The sequence below is a fragment of the Aspergillus welwitschiae genome, assembly GCF_003344945.1.
Source record: "Aspergillus welwitschiae strain CBS 139.54b unplaced genomic scaffold BDQ94scaffold_57, whole genome shotgun sequence".
NCBI lineage: Eukaryota > Fungi > Ascomycota > Eurotiomycetes > Eurotiales > Aspergillaceae > Aspergillus > Aspergillus welwitschiae.
Genome location: NW_020798751.1, coordinates 24,073 through 46,826, shown reverse-complemented (window position 1 = coordinate 46,826; position 22,754 = coordinate 24,073). Strand labels below are relative to the sequence as shown.

At 49.5% G+C, this 22,754-nt stretch overlaps 5 protein-coding genes across 5 annotated transcripts; 1 reads left to right on the top strand and 4 right to left on the bottom strand.

The window, feature by feature from the left end:
• Positions 1-1,092: 1,092 nt before the first annotated feature.
• BDQ94DRAFT_163525 (major facilitator superfamily domain-containing protein) lies at positions 1,093-2,862 on the top strand (the record flags this gene model as incomplete). Its single annotated transcript, XM_026769758.1, has 5 exons — positions 1,093-1,750; positions 1,813-2,075; positions 2,131-2,256; positions 2,327-2,445; positions 2,505-2,862. The coding sequence occupies 5 exons, from the start codon at positions 1,093-1,095 to the stop codon at positions 2,860-2,862; spliced, it is 1,524 nt and encodes a 507-aa protein (XP_026620560.1).
• Positions 2,863-4,161: 1,299 nt separating this feature from the next.
• Positions 4,162-5,555, bottom strand: BDQ94DRAFT_112290 (SDR family oxidoreductase). The gene is made up of 2 exons (XM_026763590.1): positions 4,961-5,555; positions 4,162-4,905 (listed from the first exon to the last, which is right to left on the bottom strand). The coding sequence occupies exons 1-2, from the start codon at positions 5,397-5,399 to the stop codon at positions 4,499-4,501; spliced, it is 846 nt and encodes a 281-aa protein (XP_026620559.1). The 5' UTR covers positions 5,400-5,555; the 3' UTR covers positions 4,162-4,498.
• Positions 5,556-7,072: 1,517 nt separating this feature from the next.
• BDQ94DRAFT_163523 (uncharacterized protein) lies at positions 7,073-8,112 on the bottom strand (the record flags this gene model as incomplete). Its single annotated transcript, XM_026769757.1, has 3 exons — positions 7,073-7,356; positions 7,405-8,003; positions 8,063-8,112. 3 exons carry the CDS (start codon positions 8,110-8,112, stop codon positions 7,073-7,075), a joined length of 933 nt encoding a protein of 310 aa, XP_026620558.1.
• Positions 8,113-9,199: 1,087 nt separating this feature from the next.
• BDQ94DRAFT_163522 (uncharacterized protein) lies at positions 9,200-10,158 on the bottom strand (the record flags this gene model as incomplete). Its single annotated transcript, XM_026769756.1, has 3 exons — positions 9,200-9,565; positions 9,595-9,933; positions 10,012-10,158. The coding sequence occupies 3 exons, from the start codon at positions 10,156-10,158 to the stop codon at positions 9,200-9,202; spliced, it is 852 nt and encodes a 283-aa protein (XP_026620557.1).
• Positions 10,159-11,897: 1,739 nt separating this feature from the next.
• On the bottom strand, positions 11,898-22,469 carry BDQ94DRAFT_163521 (uncharacterized protein; the record flags this gene model as incomplete). The annotated part of the gene is made up of 34 exons (XM_026769755.1): positions 11,898-12,874; positions 12,945-13,160; positions 13,249-13,954; positions 13,990-14,285; positions 14,325-14,454; positions 14,497-14,592; positions 14,626-14,814; positions 14,845-14,900; positions 14,931-15,023; positions 15,087-15,325; positions 15,364-16,975; positions 17,017-17,149; positions 17,189-17,323; positions 17,443-17,499; positions 17,559-17,633; positions 17,689-18,011; positions 18,048-18,155; positions 18,192-18,233; positions 18,267-18,558; positions 18,670-18,808; positions 18,839-19,002; positions 19,033-19,154; positions 19,188-19,329; positions 19,366-19,485; positions 19,528-19,533; positions 19,567-19,712; positions 19,743-19,796; positions 19,827-19,839; positions 19,873-20,022; positions 20,062-20,088; positions 20,121-20,690; positions 20,727-20,731; positions 20,782-21,004; positions 21,852-22,469. 34 exons carry the CDS (start codon positions 22,467-22,469, stop codon positions 11,898-11,900), a joined length of 8,274 nt encoding a protein of 2,757 aa, XP_026620556.1.
• Positions 22,470-22,754: the final 285 nt, after the last annotated feature.

Below are 22,754 nucleotides of genomic sequence, written 5' to 3'. Positions count from 1 at the left end.
CGAAGATCCTGTACAGGACGATGGCCAGATGACTTGGGAGAGGTTTCTTGCGCATCCAAGCAGTCAAGATACGGAGAATCCATATCGGTTGGTCGCTGCCGTCCGTTGGGGTGGGGCTGTTTTCTTCTCGGGGCTTGCAGGGCTTTTCAAATTCTTTGGTTTTTGACTTTATCCTCAAGCATAGGGATACGTTCTGGGCACAAGTCTTCACAAGCTTTGCTACTCCGCTTTCCAGCTCTGTAGCTCCTCTGTCAGTTGTGCCTGTACCTGTTCCATACGGCCCTGGCAAGAAGTCGGCAACTGTGGAAGGGAACCCTCCGAGGGTTTTGCTGTGCCTTGCGTCGATGGAATCGGACAGTGCCTCAAAGAATTCCGGTGTTGGGTGTCTGGACCCACAAAATTGGGAGGGTAAAGGGGTCAGAAGGGTGACGCGTGCAATTCATCACCACCGTGAGGTCTAACATCCTTCGTCGCTGGTTTTGAGCGGCCAGATGGGTGATCTATTAGATTGATAGGTGATAAATTCAGTACATTATTTTCCGTAGGTCTGTTCGTCCAGTTCACTAACAAAAGTCCCCCAAGCTTCTTACCCGAGTTGGTCTTAGAACATATTTCCCCGGTCGAACCGCATGGTTGTGACTGTGTCCAAGCTCGTTATAGCTCAACCAAGTGGCGGGAGAAATTCGGCACAAGAAGGACCAGAGAGATTCCAGCCTCCAGATTGCATTCCCCACCCCGTGTTCCCCCACGTCTCAGAATCGTGCCCCCACGCCTGCTCGGTCTGGACTAGTAGACTGGCTAGGAGTTTATCTCAGTACAATCATAGGACACCATTGGACAATGCGGCCATAATTGGCCACGGATTCTGGTCTTGGCACTGTCGGTATCTCCCCATGGGGTACTGTAGCGGCGCTGGACTCTCATGACTCCTCTTGATATGCTGGGGGGGAGAGCTGGGAATTTGATAGAAGCGCCAACCCCGGCTCCAGCAACAGTCAAATACATTGCCTTTTCCATGGGATCTCCCAGCCACAGAAGTCTTCACCTACTCCTTAGTCTCCCCATCCTCCTTCTGCAACACGACGAAACATAATGGACGGGATATCTAAACCTAGCTCAGACGCCGTCCAACCTGAGAAGCCCACTACCGAGAGCGTGAAGGGCTCCCATCCTGCCGCAACCTCCTTGGGGATGGACCCGGCACGGCGTGCACAGGTAGAGGCGAGGATGAAGCGCAAACTTGACGCTCGCTGTTCCCTGTTCGTACTCATCTACATCATGAACTACCTTGATCGCAACAATATGTCCGCTGCCCGTCTCAAAGGTCTCCAGGAAGACCTCGATATGGACTACAGCGAATATGCTACCTGCCTGAGTATTCTGTATGTTGGCTACATCCTGATGCAGGTCCCATCAAACATCTTCATCAACCGAATCCAGCGGCCCTCTCTCTACATCTCCTTCGTCATGTTGCTCTGGGGTCTAGTCTCCACTCTGTCGGGTGTCGTCCACAGCTTCGGCGGCATGGTCGCCATCCGTTTCTTCCTAGGGTTTGTGGAGGCTGCTTTCCTGCCAGGAGCTCTGATGATCCTGTCGAAATGGTATACTCGGAGAGAACTCACGGTGCGGAATGCCATCCTCTTCTGCGGAAATCTCATCTCGAACGCCTTCTCGGCACTTGTTGGAGCTGGAGTGCTCTCCAATATGCAGGGCACCCTTGGTCATGCTGCTTGGCGTTGGCTCTTCTGGAGTAAGATATCCCTTGTTGACCATCGTTCCATACACAGCCGGTTGATGATAGTATTTTTCCAGTTGAGGGGGCCATCACTATGTTCGTCGCTATCTCTGCAGCCTTCGTTCTTCCTGATTTGCCCACCAACACTCGCGGTTTCACCCAAGAGGAACTTCAAGTGGCTCAGCTCCGAATGACCGAGGACGTTGGCGAGGTGGACGTTGATTCTGATGACCAAGGGCCCTGGGACGGCTTATTCATGGCCATCAAGGATGTTAAGATCTATATTATGATGCTCACTTTTACTGCTTACGTCGTCGGTCTCTCTTTCAATGCCTTCTTCGTAAGTTTTCCTTCCCACAATGTCGCTGCATACTCGGTCTAACTCCACATCCTAGCCCTCCCTCACCGAAACCCTAGGCTTCAGTTATGTGCCAACCCTGCTCATGAGCGCACCCCCATGGGTTTTCTCTTGCCTCTTCTCACTCTGTGTGGCTTGGAGCTCAGACCGACACCAGGAGAAGGTTCGTTCACATGTTGCTATCGTCACCTAACGCATGGATTAAGACCCTGAACATTCCCACCCTATCTTAGTTCTGGCACATCATCGGCCCAATTCTAGTCGGCCTAGTCGGCTTCATCATCAGTATGTCTACCCTCAACGTCGCAGCCCGCTACGTCGCTCTCTTCCTCCAAGCCGCCTCTTACGCTGGGCAAGTCCTCCACTCTCCAGTCCCAACCCAATGAAGCAACGCCACTAACAAGTAACCAGCTTCATCGTATTCTACTCCTGGATAAGCTCATCCTTCCCGCGCCCGCCCGCCAAACGCGCTGTCGCAATCGCCCTTATCAACGCCTTCAGCCAGCTCGGGAACGTAGCAGGCTCATACGTCTGGGACCTAGAGGAGAACGGGTATCGCCAGAGCTACGGAATTGTGACGGCCATGTTTGGCGTCACGGTTATCGGGTGTCTTGGTTTCAAGCTTGTGCTGGAGAATCTTAATAAAAGGCTTGCTGAGGCGGAGATGGCGGATGTTCGTGATGGGCGGCCTGGGCCCGATATTTTGGCTGCCGGGGAGGAGACGGATGAAACCTTGAGAATTCTTAAGGGGTTCAGGTATCTTGTTTAGATGAAATGGTCTTCTGTGTCTGTGGTTTCGGTATCGGATCGTGACGTCTGGATATATTTCGGTGTTCTGTGATTCAGAGGAAGGTTGATTGCTCTTCAGACATCAAAACTTGAGGGTTTATACATAAACAAGATGAAGATCGGATTTATTTCCCATCAATTTGATTCCATACGGAATATATTCCATATCCGAAGCTCCTTGGAAGCTCCTTGGTCGACTTGATCGAGCCTCAATTCACAACATGGCCTATGCAAGTGGCATGATCTACGTACACTGACGTCACAGACATATGCATCCAACCGCCCTCCTTGCTTTTTGGAGGCTAAGGGTTCGATCCCCGTCGCCGGCACCACATTTCCACCACTATCGTCTCCTCTCTACAAGGTAACAGCTCATGGGAACAGGCAATCAATATATCATCACTCCAACAGTCACCTTCTCCCTATCGACACCCTGCTGCCACCAATTGATGCCTGACAACCATGGAGACAAGGGAGCCCCTTGGGACCCGGTCCTCTCCCGCCTTCACCACCCCCAGAAGATTCAAACCCGAAAGTTGTCCGTTCGTTATGGAGCTGCTCCTCTGGGAGCCACAGACTGCGTGGGCGGGAGGCTGCTTGTATCGGTCGAATGATTGCGATTGACGGATCCATATCCCGCGCTTCCAGTCCTTGGTCTTACATATTGGCCTGGTGCCCGTCCATAATCAGTCATGCGCCCCTGCTGGATGTACGCCAAGGGTCGGTGACCATCGGTCGGAAGCATATTTTGATGCATCTTTTTTTCCCGACCCTCAACCACCGAGGGCATTTTCGTTGGGGCATGGTATACGGCATCCCTCATGTCATGTCGCCCTATTTCAATACATCTGTCAACATTCTATTCGCCGATTTGAGCCCCAATGGAGTCCAAATCACCCAATCGGCTTCCTGCTTTGTTGGACATGCTCAGACCATAATATGATTTGCAGAGACGCCGATCATGTGCTGCGTTCTGAAACGCCGTGGCCTTGGGCTATCTCTATAAGTAGCGACGTAAGTGATTTTAATGGGACCAGAAACGGCATAAATTAGGCTTCCGCAAAACCCAACTTTCGACCCAGTCTTGGCATTGCCAAGAACCCAAGAACCCAGTTTCGACCCAATTGTGTTTTGCGGAAGCCTAGGCATAATCCAGAACGTCAAGAGTCGGAACTGTGTGGAGACTGTTCATGGGGTCTGCAGTCTCTGCAGCGAGGTCACATGTCGAGGTTTATGTCTTCCAGATGGAGGTAAGCTGCATAAGGCCCACATGACTGTCTCCAAGTAGATAGTTAAGCGAAAGTTGTGCTAATGCTGATCTCCGCAATATGTCTTTATATCCTCGCGGATGTCCATGGATATTCTCATTAAGGATATAGTATCGAAGTTATATCCATCAGCCTCGGATTTTGAATAGAGTATGTGAACTGATATCCAACGGAGAGGATATGCTGGAGCAAAAGCAGGGGGTCTAAACAGGAGCCGTAATCTCACCCTCAGCCTTTTCTTTTCTCGAGTCTGCTCTAGGGCCCACTTTTCTCCCCATACAAAATAAGCTCAGCCCTTATTTGAGTCAACCAGACTTTACTAACCCCCAGGGACATGATAGGTGACTACTAGAGTTGAACGGCCTGCCCATGCAACTGGTCAAGACCTGTACCCTTCGAGACAAGATTGTCCACAATATTAGGCGATAGGTGCCTAGCAACACGAACACGGGATGCTGTAGCACCTCTCCATATTTGGCCTTCCGAGCCATTCACCATGTCTTTCACAAGCTGGTCGGCGTACACATGAGCTTCCATTTTGTTATACCCTTCTGCCATGGCACGCTCCTTGATCTCCTTTGAAGCAGCCGAGTACAAAGACTTGCAAGGGAGACGGTGATTCTTCCCTGGGGAGCCAAGATTGGTGGCAACCGGCCCTGTAACGACTGAAAGGACTCGAACGTGGAAAGGAGCCAGTTCTAGGCGTAGTGTTTCGCTGTACCTCAGGAGAGCCGCTTTAGAAGCGCCATATACACCTTGTGAATATTGACGTTAGCAATCTCCCTGAAGTTTCTCAAGTGACAGGCATACTCTCAAATGGAACGTTGATAAACCCGGAAATCGAGCAGATATTTGTAATGCAACCCTTTGCCGAGATTAAAAGCGGTGAAAATTTCTGAACCATGGCAAGGACGCCCCAGAAGTTTGTGTCAAAAAGTTCTTTGGCTTGCCGAATGTCTATATCGAGTGATGGCATGATAGACATTACACCAGCATTGTTGACGAGGTAATCCAGTTGCCCCCCTGTTTGGTGTTTAACTGCTTCATAGGCGGTGTCGATGCTTGCTGAGGATGTCACGTCTAACTCGAGCAAGGTCACATCCTTGAGTGCCTCGAGATGGGCAAGTCGTTGCTTGGAACGACCAGTAGCAAAGACATGGAACCCTCTAGCCTGAAAAGCCTTGGATAAAGCAGACCCAATTCCACCATCGCTGCAACCGGTGATCAGGACGGTTTTCTGGGCCACCATCGTTGGCGGTGCAAACGCTCGGAGACCGAAAGATGAAGGGTGGGTGTACTGTTTTGCACTGTAGAATATAGGTTACAAAGCAACTGAGACTACACTTTTATCTACCTGGGAAATGTAAGACCTTTTAAAACGCAAGTTGTGCGGATGATAATAAAAAGCTAATACATGAAGAGAGAACGAAGTGGCGTCACAAACTCACAATATTGAAAAGATTACGTGATCAATTTATAATCAGAATTAACTTCCCGAGGTTGGCACAAGGAGGCAGGATAGAGTGAAAATCGTTTAGAATACATAAGCCTCGTGGCATTGACCGTCACTAGTTAGTTTGGTAGTTACCCGGTATCTGTTAGTCACCCTACTCCCTCAGCAGTTGGGTTTCAAGCCAATTTAATCCAAAAATCCCAATTTACCTCTTTTACAGTACGCTATCTGCCGATGGAGATTCGCTGGGTTTTAGCAAGTCACACAGCACACAACAGAGTAGGAACCGACTGGGAGGTGGGAAATTGCTTCACCAGTTAGTCTTGGTATTCCCCACTCATACGATGTTGCATTAGGAGTTATTCCGAAGTACTCTCGGCTGACATGAGCCTAGGCACAGTGCTTTTACTGTTCAGCCGATTCCAGACTCCTGTCATACTACCACGCAAGTGGTATTCATCGACCCGCCGGCTGCGCTGATGATGATCGTACAGAAAATCTGGGGTGGCAACAAGATGTTGAGATCAACTGAGACAATTATCTTCAAATATTAAGATTGATGATGCCTTCTACAGGTGTACCCGTTTTACCCAAAAAAAACTCGAGCGCCTGTTTAGCCGTGGCAAAGGGCCCACCGCAGACTATATCTTGAGAGGGAAGGTTTATCATCACAAAAGTGTTCATAGAACCCTTGGATCCCTCGGACTGACGGTATCTAACTGCTTCACCGTGGCTTTGACAACACAAAGCAATGTGAGACTTGTTGGTCGTCTTATGCCTTCCAACGCAACAGAACCCTTGTCGGACGTGGGATATTCTGGATGCTGATGGTAAAATTCTTCACCTACATGATTCCTGCATGCAAGGTTTTGGCATTTTGCCACTATGCTCATCGCCAATGGAATCCATGGGAATTCTGTGAGGCCCGTCATAGCCTTTTGAGATCGTCCGGCACGGAAGGAATCCTCCGGCTTGGGAATCCTAGCCAATCATCGCCTCGCGTGGTTCGTATCCTCGGGTGCTTCACACTCGATTTCGGAGGGGGCGACATTTTTCAAATTTGCGAGCGGGTGGTCCAGAGTCTTCAAGGTCGCCGGCGACACGCACACTTATTTAATCAGGTGGCCCCGTCGACTGGGTTCGACATTTTGACTGTGTTAAGTGAACGAGAAGCCGACAAAAACATCCCGAGAGGAATCTCAGATTAGCACTTCTGTCAAAAGGTCAAATATTCGCAACAATGACAGACGTTGGGCCCCGCAACAACTCAGATCCCAAGCCGTCATCGGTCGTACGTCACAGGAACCGCCGAGAGAGTCGACAACGCCACAACACCATCCGTGCCTGTGACACCTGCAAGGAGAAGAAGACGCAATGCAGTGGGACAGAGTAGAATTGTCATATTAGTCTTGCTTAGGCATTGGTTACGCCCAAAAGCCCGCCATTACAACCAGGTGTCTAATCACACTTCAGTCACACTCAACTTGCTGCTTACATGGTCGCTTCTTGTTCTTCTTCGTCGCGTCTGATCCTCGAAAGCCCCAACCCCAATCACCACCCTCCTCGTGATTGTAGTGGAGTTCTGAATTGGCCTCTTCGCAATCAACTGGAAGGAGCTCAATTGCGGGCTCACCACACGGACGGTTCCGATCAGAAGCGGATGGAGATGAGCTAATTCCAGGGCTATATTCTTTGGACAGCACTTCAAGACAATATTCTCCGTTGTGGTCTTCGGTAGGCCCAGATTGGGGTACTGCAAACGACGGTTCACACGAAGGCTCGCCATCATCCTTCGTGTCACTGCCGCCGCCGGTAACTGTAAGAATGTTCCGCAAACGTGAGGTCTCGGTAATAAAGGCCTTGACTATAATCTTCACTACAGCTTTGCTGAATGCTGGATCATCCACGATTTCCTTGTAGAACTCGTCCAGCTGAAATGTTGTCTCATCCTCCGCAAAGCTGCTAGAAAGTTTGGAGTCTAAATAGCGATGAAACCATTCTTCATTCTCAGGCAATTTTGAGAATATCGATCTGGCTGTTCGTAGGATCTGGAAAATTGACAGGGTTTCACCGAGAGCCAAGATGTAGTTTTGGGCAAGCGCATCGAGGCCCTCTATTTTATACTTCCTGGCGGCATAGTAAACCTGGACGCTTCTCTCATATTCAAGCTCAACTTCGTGTGTCTTTCTTTGATTTTCCGCGCGGAAGACTGTTTCGTATTTCCCTTTGTATAGGAAATGTAAGATGGTGTGGCCAACATCCGCGTCGACGTCTCTGAGTAGAATACGTGACCGAGACTGTCTTGCTTGGACTAGCAGATGCCCTGGGATATAATTTTCTGGAATAGAGTAGTGCTTGTTTCCGACGGTAGTGACAACGATTCTTGATTGTTCGTAGGGACTACGATCGAGGCAAGGGGATTAACACGCATCGTCAGAGACAGGGCATAGTTGTCTTACGATGATTGTGGCTGGTCGTAATCGATTGCTGAGCTCCTCGTGAAAGCCATGGTTGCTTTTGCCCCCAAATATTGAGCTCTTCTTTTCGTTCGTGGTTGATTGGAAGATTGGTTATGGATAGGAAATAAGATATAATTTGAGAAGAGCTTGAGAGTAAAGGATTCGAAACCAAGCAAACACGCGGAGAAGCCAACTTTTTGTAATCTCAGAGTTTTAGGAGAATGAGGGTTCTAGTGGTCTAATTTATTCAATTCAGTGCTAAGACTTCTTGCCGAGAATTACAGCGGAAAGAAATCGCGATGCCACGGGGCGAAGAATGCGACGGGGTGTCTTGTAATAGGCTGCCTTAATGTAGACATGCCATCCGAGCAATAGGCACCCCTTGCATGCCAGCCTTGCTAATATCCTAGCTTTCTTCGCAGAAGGGGTCTCTGACTCAAAAGAGAGTGTATGTGATTACATTTCTGTTATAATGAGTTCAGGAAAAAGAAGGCTGAAGGGTGTTTATTGTAAGTACTACTTAGTTGGTTTTTCGAAAGAGCTATCTCTATTCAGTGATCGAAAAGCCTCACCAGAAACTTGCTAAGCTGGCGGTCATACTTATATATCTAAATTTTCTATTTGTTTGAAACAAAAGGAATGCTAACATTAATTTTTTGTAGGTGAAACTTTTGGCCTGAAAGTCACAAGGGTATGCGAAGAATTTACCTTTCATGTAATGTAATTTGTTACTTAGCATGTTATTGCTGTCGGGGCAATATATGTGCTCTACAGAATTTTTTTTTTTTTTTTTTTTTTTTTTTTTTTTTTTTTTTTTTTTTTTTTTCAATATTCACTCTCAAAATGACTTGTGAATCAAAATGAATCACCTAATGTGTGCGTTGCGTAAGCAGATAATATACTGTATGTAAAGCGCACGGTCGCTGTTAATCACAGTGGAATAATTTGACCGCGGTACATGCAAAAGTGACACATAATATTCCAGACTTTATATTGCGGTAAAATTAGGTTGGAATAGTGTGGTCACTTTTCCTAGCCAATCGAGATCAAGTAAAACACGATGTCACCGCAAAAGGTCATGATCTATCTAGAGAACGACAGAAAGATCCATAATGCAGCAGGGCTGTTGTGCTTATCCTAGATATCACATTTGTCTTCCGGCCATTTAGCAGAGTATTGTATAAATGGGTATTTTGGTGGTGTAGTCTGCCATGGTGGAGACGATGCTGGCCCCAGAAACAGTATCATGCGGGAGCTCAAGGTCGGGAACTCTTTAAGGAGATCATGAAATGGACCCTGTACCCGGAGCTTGTCTAGGCAATATGCAGCGTACTGAGCCAACCAGTCTAACAATTTATCGTGTTGCGGGAGCCTGAGAAAGGAGAGCCATAAAGCATCAATTACTGCGAATTGTGTCTCAAGACTGTTCGGTATGTCTAAGTCCGTTAAGCAAGCAGTCACCTTTTCAAAAGCCAGCAGTTGAAGATTGGGAACAAGGTAAGTCTCAGAGAAATGTATAGACGGATATGGACAACAAGAGGGTGGTTCTCTGACGTGAAGTCGGTTTCGGGAGTAGTGCTTGCAGGCTTCTTGTCAATATCTGTCCCCGTGCTTTCCAGCAAAGTTGGAGTCTGAATGTTGGTTCCGCTGATTATGGCGGGATAATCGCCTCGGTATGCCCATTCAATAAATCGCGCAATTGTGCCCTCAGCCACCTCTTGAAATTCATACACGCCACTCTGGCCTTCCTTGAGATTACTGTCCAAGGCTGCAATTAATGGTGGGGCCTTTGCTTGGAGCAGCCTTCGATGGATCCTAAACGAACGTCCCGTTTGAGCAACTTGAAGGGAAACAGGATCAGAATCTAGAAACTTGACTCGGGTCAACGTCTATTACATATGCGATTTCTAGGAAGGAGTAGTTCACTCAAAGTACGATAATTCTCGTACTTCTTTCGTTATACTGATTGTTTCTTCAAGGGGCGAAGTTTGACGAGGGCTGAGTGGCAATTCTTTATTCAAGGTTGCAGTTTCCGAAAGGACGATCGGACCGAGCAGTCGTGATGGTCTCTGTTTCCTTTTCTTTTTGCCTGCCATAGCTTTTCTGGTGGGAATGAGGAATAGAAGATGTCAGGACTTATACCATCTTAGATGCGAATCGTCTATATGTGTCCTATCACGATTGGTGGAGGAACATGACTAATGAGATGGATGTACTGCCTGTAAGGGGCCAGGCAGGAAGTACGTACATGCTGCAGTAGGTATTGAATCTTGGCAATCATTTTCCTTTCCATTTTCCTTTCACGACGTCAGGCTTGTGGCGTCGTTTTTCCGATAACTTCGGAAAAGAAAGTCGGAAACTGCGTGGCACCTAGCCACTGAAGCAACCCCCGCTTCGCGTAATTTCCACCATGGTTCCTCTCACCGTGACAGTGCATAATCATCTCTATGGTTCAACGATGGAGATCGCGTGGCTTTACTCATAATGTCTAACGGCTGAAAGGCCCTTAGGGCTGCTTTATTTCTCATCATCGTCCATATCAAGGTTGGAAATACTGTAACCGCTCGCAACATCCTGCCTAGAGTTTCTTGATGGGCTAAAAATGTCTCCCCCATACTTTCTGGATGTACCCAACCGTCTGCGTCAGACTCTTGCGTCCTTGATAGCTATTGCCTTTTGGAGGGACAGCTGAAGACGAAGTACCAGAAACGGGAAATGCATGGTCCTATCATTGTGGTAGACCTACTAATGCACATGATAGTATAAGTTGCGCATCTTCCAGTCATATTGAATATCCAAATGAGCAATGTGCAGCGATAGTCAAAGAAGTAAATATGAAACAAGCATATAGGGGAATTTGTCATGAAGTTGAGGAGAGCCAAGACATGCTATTTCGGTTCAGAGCCAGACAGCTTGACCCCTCATTAAGTGAGACCCACCAGGACCAATCATCGGACAACGTAGCCAATGCCAAAATTGCTGCAGAGCGAAGCTTACTGTTGCTGAAGCTGTTGCCTACAGCCTTTTCTATATCTTTCGTTGCAGCCTTGCCTTATCTCCCGCTTTACGCAAGGAATTGAATGGATTTCCATGTGAAGATATATGACTGGTAAGATTGACAGTTTATATGGTTGACCGGACGAGCAACCTACTCCTATATATATTCTCAGGAGACTGGGGGAACGACGAGGTATATGGCTTCATACAGATAAGGCATTGCAAGAACCATAACGACTTAGGTTGTTCCTAGCGACATATGGTGCAATGAGAATAAGACAGTGTGATACCTCTATCTGTAGTCTGCACGTACATGCCCATTTCAGTAATTTATACAAAAAATTAACCTCGGCCTGGGTTAGCACCAAAAACTAGATACAGGAAGAGGCAGGGAGAAGACTCAGGAAACGCGCAACGTGGTTATCGGGCTGTACAGTTTTAGTGTCGGTTGCGGAAGGGGCAAGGAATATATGTAAGTATCGTGACGCTATACGCTCCCAACAGTCCCAATAGATTTGCCTGTAAAGCCGTCACAGCCTCGCTGCGATATTCAGCTCGAAATGCCATATTAGAATTGGGATGCAGTTAGTGGCATTGCTTTGACGATCGTGCCAGCATGCGTTTGTAAGTATCCATGACTCTTACAACGTATATCAAGAATAGCCCCCAGGAACTGGAGGGGACATGACTGGAAGGGGGAATCTACCGGCCAATTATGGGCCTGTCGCGTAGCCGAGTTAACAAAACCTCCATTGGTCACTTGATCTTCAGGAGTGTTACGGTATTTTTCTGTCACTAGTCCGAGGAACTGGCGAAGGCTCTCGTAGATCGGGAACGTTTAGTAAAGTGTTCCGGCGAAAAGACCCATATCTCGAGCGGTCGTTTGAGGCTGACAGGGGATCGTGTGACCGAGACCCACGTGCAGAAAGTCCAGTGGCTCGAAAGATCGCATAGTCTTGGTTGTCTTCGGGGTGTAAATGAGTAGCTTGGCTTTTTGCGAAGACCGAATGTCTGGTAAAAGTTCGTTGACTTCGTACTGACTAAGGAGAAGCAGTCTGGGGTCGTGCGTATTTGCGAGAACCCAGTGAACAGGCTTGAGAAATTCATCACTGCAGTCCTCTCTCAGTTGGACAGTGCGACTGTAGTCCTGTGTCACGTAAAGATGTGGCGCTAGCGAAGTCGGAAACCCGAATTGGCCCGCAGAAGTATGTCGAAAAATCTCAAATGCTGACTGCACCGCAGTATAACCGCTATCAGGCGATTTTCCATTGGTTACAAAGTAACGAACATCATCATGGATGTGATGAGGGATGGCAGAGAGCTGTAGAGGGCGGCAAATTTGATGCTCCCTCTGCACTTCGTGGTTGATTTGTCGCTCTTGTTCCTCGTGCAACGGAGCGAGTTGTTGCATGCCATGACCTGAGCCTCGCCAGACTTCTAGGAGCCCTTGGGCCATAGGGTTGTCCTGCACCATTGTTTCATCGATAGACCAACTTTCTAGCTTGTCCCACGGCGCGTATAGCTGGGACAAAGTCCGAGCCTCCCGCTCCTGTATATGTTGAACAGCCTCCCCTGGGGGGCTTTCCCCTCGCAGCAGCTTGTCCCATACTTTCTGGCGTCTGTGATACTGCAGACCTTGAAGTGCCCAGAGCGGACGCAGGCTCTGGAAGATATTGCATGTCTGGGTAAGGGCCCACCGAATCACATCGAGTGACGTCGTGGATGTGCCGCGTGGAGGCATACTGTGACTCACTTCGGGCGGGGTTACGAACGTCACAGATTGTCCCTGACCCAGCCCACGCATCCTGTTGCATGCTGAGCGATACATTGTCAGTGATAGTACAAATGAACCTAGCAGAGGTTGACCCTTCCAAGTTACACTTACCTTGTACCAGTTTGTCCTCGGGCAAACGAGGGCCTAGCAATACTGCGGCCCGGTAATCTGCAGGGAGTTTGAGATCCACGCCCCGCGAATGCTGCTGGTCGAGAAAAATAAAACAACTTCCCATTCGTTGCTTAAAGGCCGACGAGACCAGTCTCTCGCAGTGACCCTCGCAATCGATGACAGTGACCTCATCGCGCTCATCGAAGAAGATGGCAGCTTCCACATCAGACGATGCAGTCGTGGAAAGCCACCGATATGCAACGCTTTGATTGCTCAGTTCGAGGATCTGCGCATATCTGCGCACCCACATCGATGATAACCCTGATTGGGGGATGCTGCTGGCTGATGAGATCGAGCAGCTGTTCCGCCTGAAGTTGAAGGCCCATCGTATCCTCTGCCATAATGCAGCGCCTGTTTTCCTCTCGGAGCAAAAGGCTCAGGACCAATGCATTGGTGTGTAGGAGCTGCGGTAGATCCCGCTGCGGTGCAGACCGTGGGAGGAGGAATCGGTTATCATTCGTCCCGCTAAAGCCCGTAGTAAGTGGCTGATTAGGCTTTGATGGCAGATCCCATGCCGAGGTACACAATATATGAGAAAATTCTTTGACCTCCTTCGGAAACACGACTCTGGAGAGGTAAAAGTCGACGAGACCCTTTTGATATTGCAGATGGGGATATAGGACCTCCATGAAAGTCCAGGTATCTTCCAGATTAACACCGGTGAGCATCTGCAGTTGCGGGGTCAGAGTAGATCTACCTCTACAGATCCAGTCCTGGTACTCAGCTTCGGGGTCATTCTCCTTGGCCAGCAGAATAAAGCAGAGACGAACTTGCTCAGAACTGAGGCCATGGTAGTAGTAACTCAGGCATGTCAGAATGATTGCGACGTCCGGGTGACCAAACTCAGCGTGCTCGGACGGAATCCCCTTCGCGCGGAACGGGACCGCCATCATGCATCGGCTCGGATGAAGACCGTAATCCACGAGCCACCTCTTTCCAGCCAGGCGAACCTGAGAATACCATAGGCCAGGAGGCCTCGCAGAACCAGTAGCTTCCGCAGAGTAGTCCCCTGTCCGAAGGCGTCTCGGAGAAATTGAGGCTCCTGCGGCATCAGATGAGCAAAACGAATGAAATTCAGCGCCCGTTGACGGATCCGTCGGCTCCAAAGGTGCAGTGGTAGTCCAGTAAGCCCATGCTTATCAATAGCTGAAAGAACCATGCTCATCAAAGTGTCTGCTCTGTCTGTCCTCAGAAAACGAATGATTGGGTATCGGGCACCACGGTATTCGATGCTTATGCTGGATGGATCCTGGTTATGGAGTTCTGTCACCTGCTGTTCCACTAATGAGAGCAAGCTCTGCACGATTTGCCATCGATCACTGTGCCCGTCCAGGGACTGCTGGTTCCCGATGGCATACACTAATTGGAACTTCGGGTCAAGGACCTCATCGCTCTCGTCGATAAGATTGCGGCAATGATCTTGCAGCCATGTTTCCAATTTGATCGCTTTCTGAGCCAGTTTTGGTGTCCGTTCAATCAGGTCTAGTCCGACCAAGCGAAAAGATAATATATGTTCTGGCAGCGCGATCAAGACTCCCCAATACTTCTGACACTGCTCGTACATCTTTCGCAGACTCTTTAGCATCTTCTTGTCCAGAGGCGTATCTCTGGAGAAAGGGACGTGATAGATGGGACGGTTCAGGATGCGGCCCAGTACTTGTGTGAGTAGAATCAGACTCTGTTGAAGGAGGGGCTTCAAGACAACGATTCGCGGCACTGTAGAGCCATTTGCTAGATTCAGCGCAATCATCGGGGTGATCACGGTAGTCTTCCCCTCACCCATATTCAACTGCGAGACGGCATTGCCAGGCTGGTCGGGGCAAATCATGCGCTGCGCGACTTCGGCTTGTTGGACGCGGATAGTGATATTGTTCTCGATTTCGAGTAGAAGCCATTCTGGGCTCCTCGTGGTATCCCAGCCCTCACTCCCCGCTGTCTCGGCTTCCTTGAAGAAGCCATCGGTGTCAGACCGGTCATAACAGGCTAGCAGACGCTTGATCGGCGTAGAGACGTCACGCTCTGGGCAAACGCTAGCAACGTAGATTTCCACGAATCTGGAACGTGCCACCATTGGTCAGCAACGAGGAGCGATAGGAATTGAGAGCACACTGATGTGTGGCCAGAGCAGGGCACTAGAAATGCGTTCTGCAGACCCACTGGCGATGGTTAACGTTTCATGGAAACGGTCCCAGAGATCGTCTCGCTGTTGCGTGAGAACACGGCAGTGCCGTTCAAGAACGTCCCGCGGCACAGACAGCGAGGTGGGCGAACATGGCCACTCACGCGCTTCCAGAGCCTCGAGGCTGTCCCGCAGGCCTCCCCTAATTCGCGATGGTAGGGATCAGGGTTGCCGCAAAACTCAGAAATGAGAGAATCAAGCTCCGGAGTGGTATCATTATTATAGCACCGTGGAACGCGAGGTCTGTTGAATGTGAGGGGCACCGGTAAAGGTGGGACTTCCGTCGGAATATCATGTGTCCGTAACAGGTCTAGAAGTGAAGGGGGGAAGAAAGATCTCTCTGCGGGACGGGCCTGTTGAGAGGGGGCGGGCGGAACGCTCCTATTCTGCTCGTCTGGTTCAGTACCTAGCGCCTCCAAGCGGGCCTGGACTTCTCGCAAGAACCGGAGGAACGTGCGGTTTTGGTACCACTGGGAACACAGCAGGGCACAGGCCTCTGAGGCGTTCTTGCGGTCTAGGCGAGGAATGTCCGGTAGCTGGGGTCTTTCACACGGCCATTGGTCAGTGACGACATCCCGACATTGACGGACATGATTCTTCTTTTCGACCAGATACCTTTCTCGCTCCTCTCGGATTTCCCTTTTACGTGCGCCTGACAGACCTGACAGATGCGGTGGGTCTCGGAATGGCGTGTAATGGAGGCTAACCTGATCTGCTATTTCAGATGGGATGAGCTCTTCCCCCCGCTGCAAGTAAAGCACAGATTGCCCTCCGAAGCCAGGTACCGCGACATCAGCAAATCGACCAGAAAATGCGACCGCAAGCAATGGACGCAAGTTGAACAATTGCTCATCTCCCCCAAATGCAATGGTGCAGAAAAGAGACATGAGGCTGTATGAGTCCTGTCGCCGGTTTAGCGACCGGCACAGCTCGTACAGAGCACCCCATGTGTCTCTGAATGACAATTGCAGGAGTTCATTGCAGTTAAGACTGTCAACAGGCAGGTTAGCCAGCCGTATGCACTCCCAGTTGCTAATAGTCGCATAGAAATCTGAACCATGAGGCACGCCCGTTGGCCAGTCGCGAACTAGACTGGCGATCTCATAAACGCGGTTGCTTCGTTCACTCCCGCTGCCATGGTCGCGTGCCGAGTACACAGACGGCTTTGGTGCGCGGCGTACCGTGCTACCACCGAACTCAGCAGGGTAGAACTGTGCATGGCGCAGACGAGCCCTTGCAATCAGATGTGGCTCTCCCCGGTTCTGATAACAGCGCACATACGCTTCGAGGTCTTCGGTGCTGACATCGTGCAACATGGAGAACAATTGCGCGTGGTCGACGATCTCCTGAACAAGGGCCTGAAAGTCGTCGTGCTGTGCCAATTCCACAAGGTCACTGTTCCACTCAAGCGTCTGCATGCACCGTAGATGAGATGAATAATACTTCCGACGGGGCGTCATTGCTGCAAGGCGACCCAACAGTTCAATACAGTCTCTCTCAAGGGGTAAAGAAGAACGCAGTCTCGCCTGCCGCAAGATCCGAAGGGCCTCTGCGGTTCCCGATCGGTGAATGGCGGGGTCTTCAAGAACAAAGCCGGTGAGTGCATGCATATAAGCTTGATATAGTGTTCCCAACATATCAGAAGATCCTCGAAGCTCCTGCAACTCGCGATCGAGGAAATACTGGAAATAGCGATTGCGGGAGTCCTCCGGTGGTTCAATGCGGATAACCGTATGATGCTTTTTCTTCGACAGTTGAGCATCACCGTACGGTATCAACACTGATCGCCGATCTTTTCATTGATGTCTCGCAAGATGAGTTTGTTTTTCAGACCATAAAAACATCCGATATCCTGCCTACGATCCACAGTGGCTTGAAGCTCTGGAGCTTCCAACATTCCTTCTCTGTTGACGAAAAACCGCAAGCGTAACCTAGCTAACTCTACCACGACCATGTTTTCGGCTGTCTAATACGCGATCATATAATCCGGCTTGTCCAATGCTACCAAGGCCTTGGACAGTTGTACGAACAGCTGACTGTGTATGTCAACCATGGTGCAACGGGGTCGCATCATAACCGCTGGTCCTGCACCCGTAAGGCTCATCGACAGACGCCAGTTACCGGGATCATATTGCCACGCCTGTGCAACCGGACGAAATTATAGCGTTTTATCTTCAAGGTTGAGCCAGTGCGCATATTGGAAGAGTAGACACTTGGGAAAGTCGCCAATGAGCTGGTCGTACGGAATAAATGGAGCACTTGGCTGCCCTGCTGAGCTGTGATAACCAAACGGTCTTCTTCCATTTCAAATTGAACCTGGATAAGACAATTAGATTTCTAGATCCACTTGTGCTCGCTTGGAGGAGCGAAAATACCTGGTAGCCCTGGAATGGCCGCGCAGACATGAATCTGGATCCGGGCAGATTTGATGGGATTACGGCGAGCGTTCGCTAGGGCAGTCAGCGCGAAAGTTCCAGAGGAATATCCTCGTATTCACGCGCTCACCAAACCAAAAAGACATCGAAAGGTCGGATGTTGTGTATAGCTCTCCGGAAGACGGCCAGGGGGGGAATTATCGACAAGGAGCTCGCCGCTGAGCAAATCATACCGCACCTGCTGCTTCTGTCGCACTCCATCGGACGCTAACTGATTCATCGCCCATCGGTTCAAGCTACCGTGGCCGAAGCTCCACGGGGTAGTAATGACCGTGTTCGGCACACACTCCTGGATTGCATGGTTGAGGCCCGATGCATCTCGCTGTATCAGCTGACGCGTACGTGCTTCGACACTGTGCAGAATTCTGGAGGTCTGCACCCACGCAACAGTTGCTGTCGGATTAATTCCCCTCATCTCCGGTGGCATACTCTCAAAGACAATAACGGAGGCGCGGATGGGATGGAAGAGATCCTCCGCGCTGCGTAAGAGTATCGGGATAAGGTGCGACTCGACGGCATACATGAGCTGGCAGATTCCTCCGACCCGAACAAGTAACTGCTGCTGCGCATGACCCTGTACGCCTGTCTGTGAATCTAAGGTAGTGATGAGGCTTCCTATCCACTGCATTGTGACCTGCCGGCTGCGACGTAAAAATGCAGCCGCCCGTTCGACCACCACACCTACTTCAGACAGGCTGAGGGTGCGGAGTGCAAGGGTGATCAGCGTTTGAAGAGTATGATGCTCATTCCAATTTGCTTCAATAGAGTCGAGCCGGTGTTCCAGAGTCTCCAGTAGACACTCGCTGAAAGATACGTCCTCGAAGACGCGGTGGGCCTCTCTCAACTCCGTGCTCTTGCTAGGTGTGCCTAGCTCCCATGCCGCCTGGCGGATGAGAATGCCAACGGACTCTTCGTTCAACGAGAGAGCGGGGGATGCGAGCTCACGCACGATATTGAGCCATTGTACACGTTCACCCGCGCGCAAGCAGCCAAAAGCAACGAATTTGTGCAAACTCAGTCACTGGTGGCAGTGCGCTTGGTCCGCGAGGACCTGGTTCTGGGTGTGTTGGAAAGAGTCCAGTGCATATTGAAGATTGGAATAGCGCCCTTGTGGGAGACGAAGCGTGCACGATGGTTTGATAGTTGGAGACTCTGTCTGGTCAGTAACCCAGCCATTGCCGCTGCTGTCGCTGTCGAGAAGCCGGAGTCGAAAGGGATACGGGCGATTGATTTCCTGAAAGTCCACCGGAAATGTTCGACAATTGTAATGGGTCCGTCTCCATGACTTTGTCTTCGAACCTAGAGTGAGGCGCTGGCCCCACTTGACGGCAAACCTGTGGGTCCTAATGTAATTCAGCAGATTCTGCTCCATATCCTGCGCTTTCTTCAGTTCACGGCGACCAAAGTCCTGGACGATTTTCCAGGTCAAATCGCGCCATGCCGCAAACCAATGGGGACAGATTAGCTCAAAGAGCACAGACCTCAAACTGCTTTCATCATTCGAAAGAGGCCATTCATAGCTCTCAATAGTGATGTCTTCGGCCTGTTCCACATATGAGCACTTTCTACATGACCGCACGCAGCTATAGCGTCCTCGAGAGTTCAGCTCCATATCGTGTTCGAGCTGTGCAGCTTGAGCGTACAGCTCGCGGTATTTACTTGATTTTAGGTTCCATTCCATTTCCTTTTCCCTCAGTTGGCCCTGGGCATACTGCTCAATCTCTTGCCGCAGTTGCGGGAGTTTGACAGACAATTCGTAATATGAGACCGCAAAGCTTTCGCTCCCGGGATCACGATATATTGAACCACATCTTTGGTCCCGATGCCTAACTCGAATATAATTCTCGATATCTTTTGCTCTGCGCATCTGGCAACGGTGTGATAAGAGCAGTGGCTCGAGAAAATTGACCGGGATCTCGGGAGAGCACTTTTTTAGAAGCGGACACACTGCGGTACACATGCGATCGAAGGTAACCCATAACTCTAACTGGGTTAGCCGCATGACTGACATTGCCTCAGGGTTACCCGCGAAGAGTTCAGTCGCGCATTTGTCATACTGGCCAAATCGATCCGCTATCGCACAAATGGAATCCCCTGATGGAATCACTGTTTCAGCCCAGGCACGCATATCGTATTCGACCCAACGCTCAAAGTCCAAAACGGAAATGAAGTCACGTTCTTTTGGTATGGGAAGGCCGTGAGGATCACGTTGGTCGCGAGTCTGGCCATGAGAATCAAACCCCGGGGTTTTCACAATTGTAGGACCTGACGACATTGCTGCCGCAAGGATGGTAGTCGATTGAGAAAGTGTCAAGTGCAAATCTTGCGGAGTGCACACAAATCTTTCTGGAATGCTAATCGAGTCACTATCCCCGATACTCATCTGAATGTCTGCCAGTCTGGTCTTAAGTGCTCTTTCTGCCGAGCGTGCATGTTGCGCCACAAAATTGTCGACCTTATAATCGAGTTGCTGATACGACGAGCAATCTTGAACCGGATCACTTGTAGCTGATCAGCGCAGAGGGCGCTTAACATGACGTTGGTATCCAGGGCGATTTGGGCAACGAGGTAGAGCATGAAATTCTTATATTGGCGATGCCCCTCGATATCGCCGAACGCGCGTTGAAGAACAGTCTGTAGTGTGACTCGTATCACGAGCCAAAGGGGAGATCGTCTCCAGGGAAGTCTACTATTTCTCCAGTTGACCTCATCGCGCATGTGCTTGTCAAAGGACGGCCAATTGTTGTAGGTTCCTCTTGCTAGAAGCTGGATCATGTGGTTTTCGGTGACCATTCCAGGATGAATGGCGTCGCGCTCCTCAAGGGCCTGTGCTCCTGCTTTCCTAGTAGTGGGGACCATCTTGTCCACCGTCTCGCTAGAGAGGCGACTAATCTCTCCTGCTAACCAGGAGCAGAACTTCGGCTCGTCAACTACGCATGCTGGGACAGCCACGCTCAACCCAGGAAATTGCCGAAGAAGACCCCCCTTCGCAGATAAAACATCTGCTGCACGGGGGGATGCTTCAAATGCATCGAAGATCAACTTGTCGCCAGTCTGGTCATAGTAGGCCAGCTAGCCGCAGTTCTGAGCCCGGATGTGAAGCGCCACAGCCCCTGTTCACTAATATCAGTCAATTCCTGGAAAAACGAAATGATAACTAAACCGTGAATAAGTATATTGGAGAGGGCGTCTCCCAAAGTATCTTTGCATCGAGTGCCTCCTTTACCAATCGACATCCCAAGGTTTAGCATATTGATCGTGCTGTTCCAGGGTCCCGTTGACTCTGGTGGACAATTAGTAGCAAAATTTTCCAGGGTGCTTGAGACTAGCCGATATAACTCCCGTTCCAATGGCTCCTCCTTGTCGGAAGATTCTGTCTCATTGTGCTAAGGCAGCATTGGGGGGTTGAAAATCAAGTAATAGATGTACTTGATTGCGCGTGTGGACATTCTGAATGATTAATCGTAATCGATGTACTAAAATTGAACGGTTATTTTTTTTTTTTTTTTTGTTTTCCTCCTTATGTATCTGGATTATCGGCTTCTTTCTCTGCTGCGTCTTTGGGCAATAATTCAATATTCTCGGTCTTCTTCCTTGGATTTATATTTGCGCTTTCCACGTTAATCCCAGCTTGCAGTATTGGTGGTTTCCTATCAATGCATAAACGTCAACGACAATTGTCTACGAGGCCGGATAGTGAAGTCGTCAGAGTGACAAGTGCCGAACTTTGAAAGAAGGTCCAGATATAGCATTTATGATGTAGAATCCCTTCATTCCATGTTTGCGAGACACCCTAATGTAACCTCATGTGACGAAGATACATCGTCTATAACCTTCCCGTGGTTCAAGCTCGACCAATAATTCGGGTCTCCGTAGGAGATATAGTTCTCTGAATGTGAATCATCGAAAGTCTGCTTGGTAAAGTAGGGCAAACAGTAAGCCTTTTATACTATGTCTGCCGACGCAGTGGCTAATTTCCACGAGTTTTGGCGGGCGACCAAATATAGCGTCCATTCAACTATTAAATTTCGTAGGCTCAGCTTTGGTGACATCTAGGTTCACAATGTGTCATTTTTTTATCATTTTCGCATTGGTAGACCCATTAATTTGCTGCGCGTATGGAACATAGACAGCAGACAATATGTCACGAAGTGTGGCGGCAAGTAGCCTTTTCGCAGCTGGATCCGACTCATGCGTGATCCTGCTGGGGTGAAACCCCGGCACTAGACGGACCTCACGTTGCATGAATCGCACTATTCGCGTTCTTTTCTGCATTGCTTCCTCCATGGATGAGCAAAAGACCTGAGCAACTGGATGTTCCACGCTACTGAGAACGGCGTGCTTCTTTACCGAACAGTGATTAGTTGCACACTGTAGAACAACCGCGGTAGAAGGTTGTAGAGCCTCCAGGTATTGCGCAGTCAACTCGTACGCGTCCCTTATCGCCTGCCGCAGTTCACTCAACTGTCCAGTCCGGGCTTTCATCTGGGCCCAGTCATCACTGATCATTGGGCATATATCGTAGACGGGAATGTCATATTCGATATCTACGCCAATGTCTTCGGGGAGATTTCGGATCCACGTCAAGGAGGAGCCTGGTGTAAATATGTCCTGGAAGTCTTCGCCGTGATTCTTGTATGGGTTTTGCAGTAGGATCACAGGCATGTGGCAGTATCCGGCTGCTAGTCGAACGTGATTTTTGTAGCAGTTTGTTTCCAAGCCGTAACGTTCCTGAAGCGCTTTTGCGCCCAAGAACATAGGATCATCGTCACCAAGCTGAAGCCACTGATTTGTGGTCACAGGTGGGGTGTTTGCCAGTGTCACACCTGTGATGTTGTACGAATCCATCATGTTGGTCTTGCACATTTCTTCGAGATATCCGAGTGATGCAGCTTTATTGGCCTTTAAATATTGTTCTCTAAGGCAAGGAGAAAATGCCGACTGGTCAGGATAATGTACCCGAAGTTTGGGAATTAGGCTGAGCCTTGGCTCGCTGACCAGAGGCCTACTAGTATCGCTGGTTCTGGCTAGCCATGGTTCGAATTAAGTTTCAGCTTGTCGAGATACCTATTGCGTATCCATACCACTGGTAGCTTCGGAAAATAAGCAAAAGTATAGACGTTATGCTCATGAAAG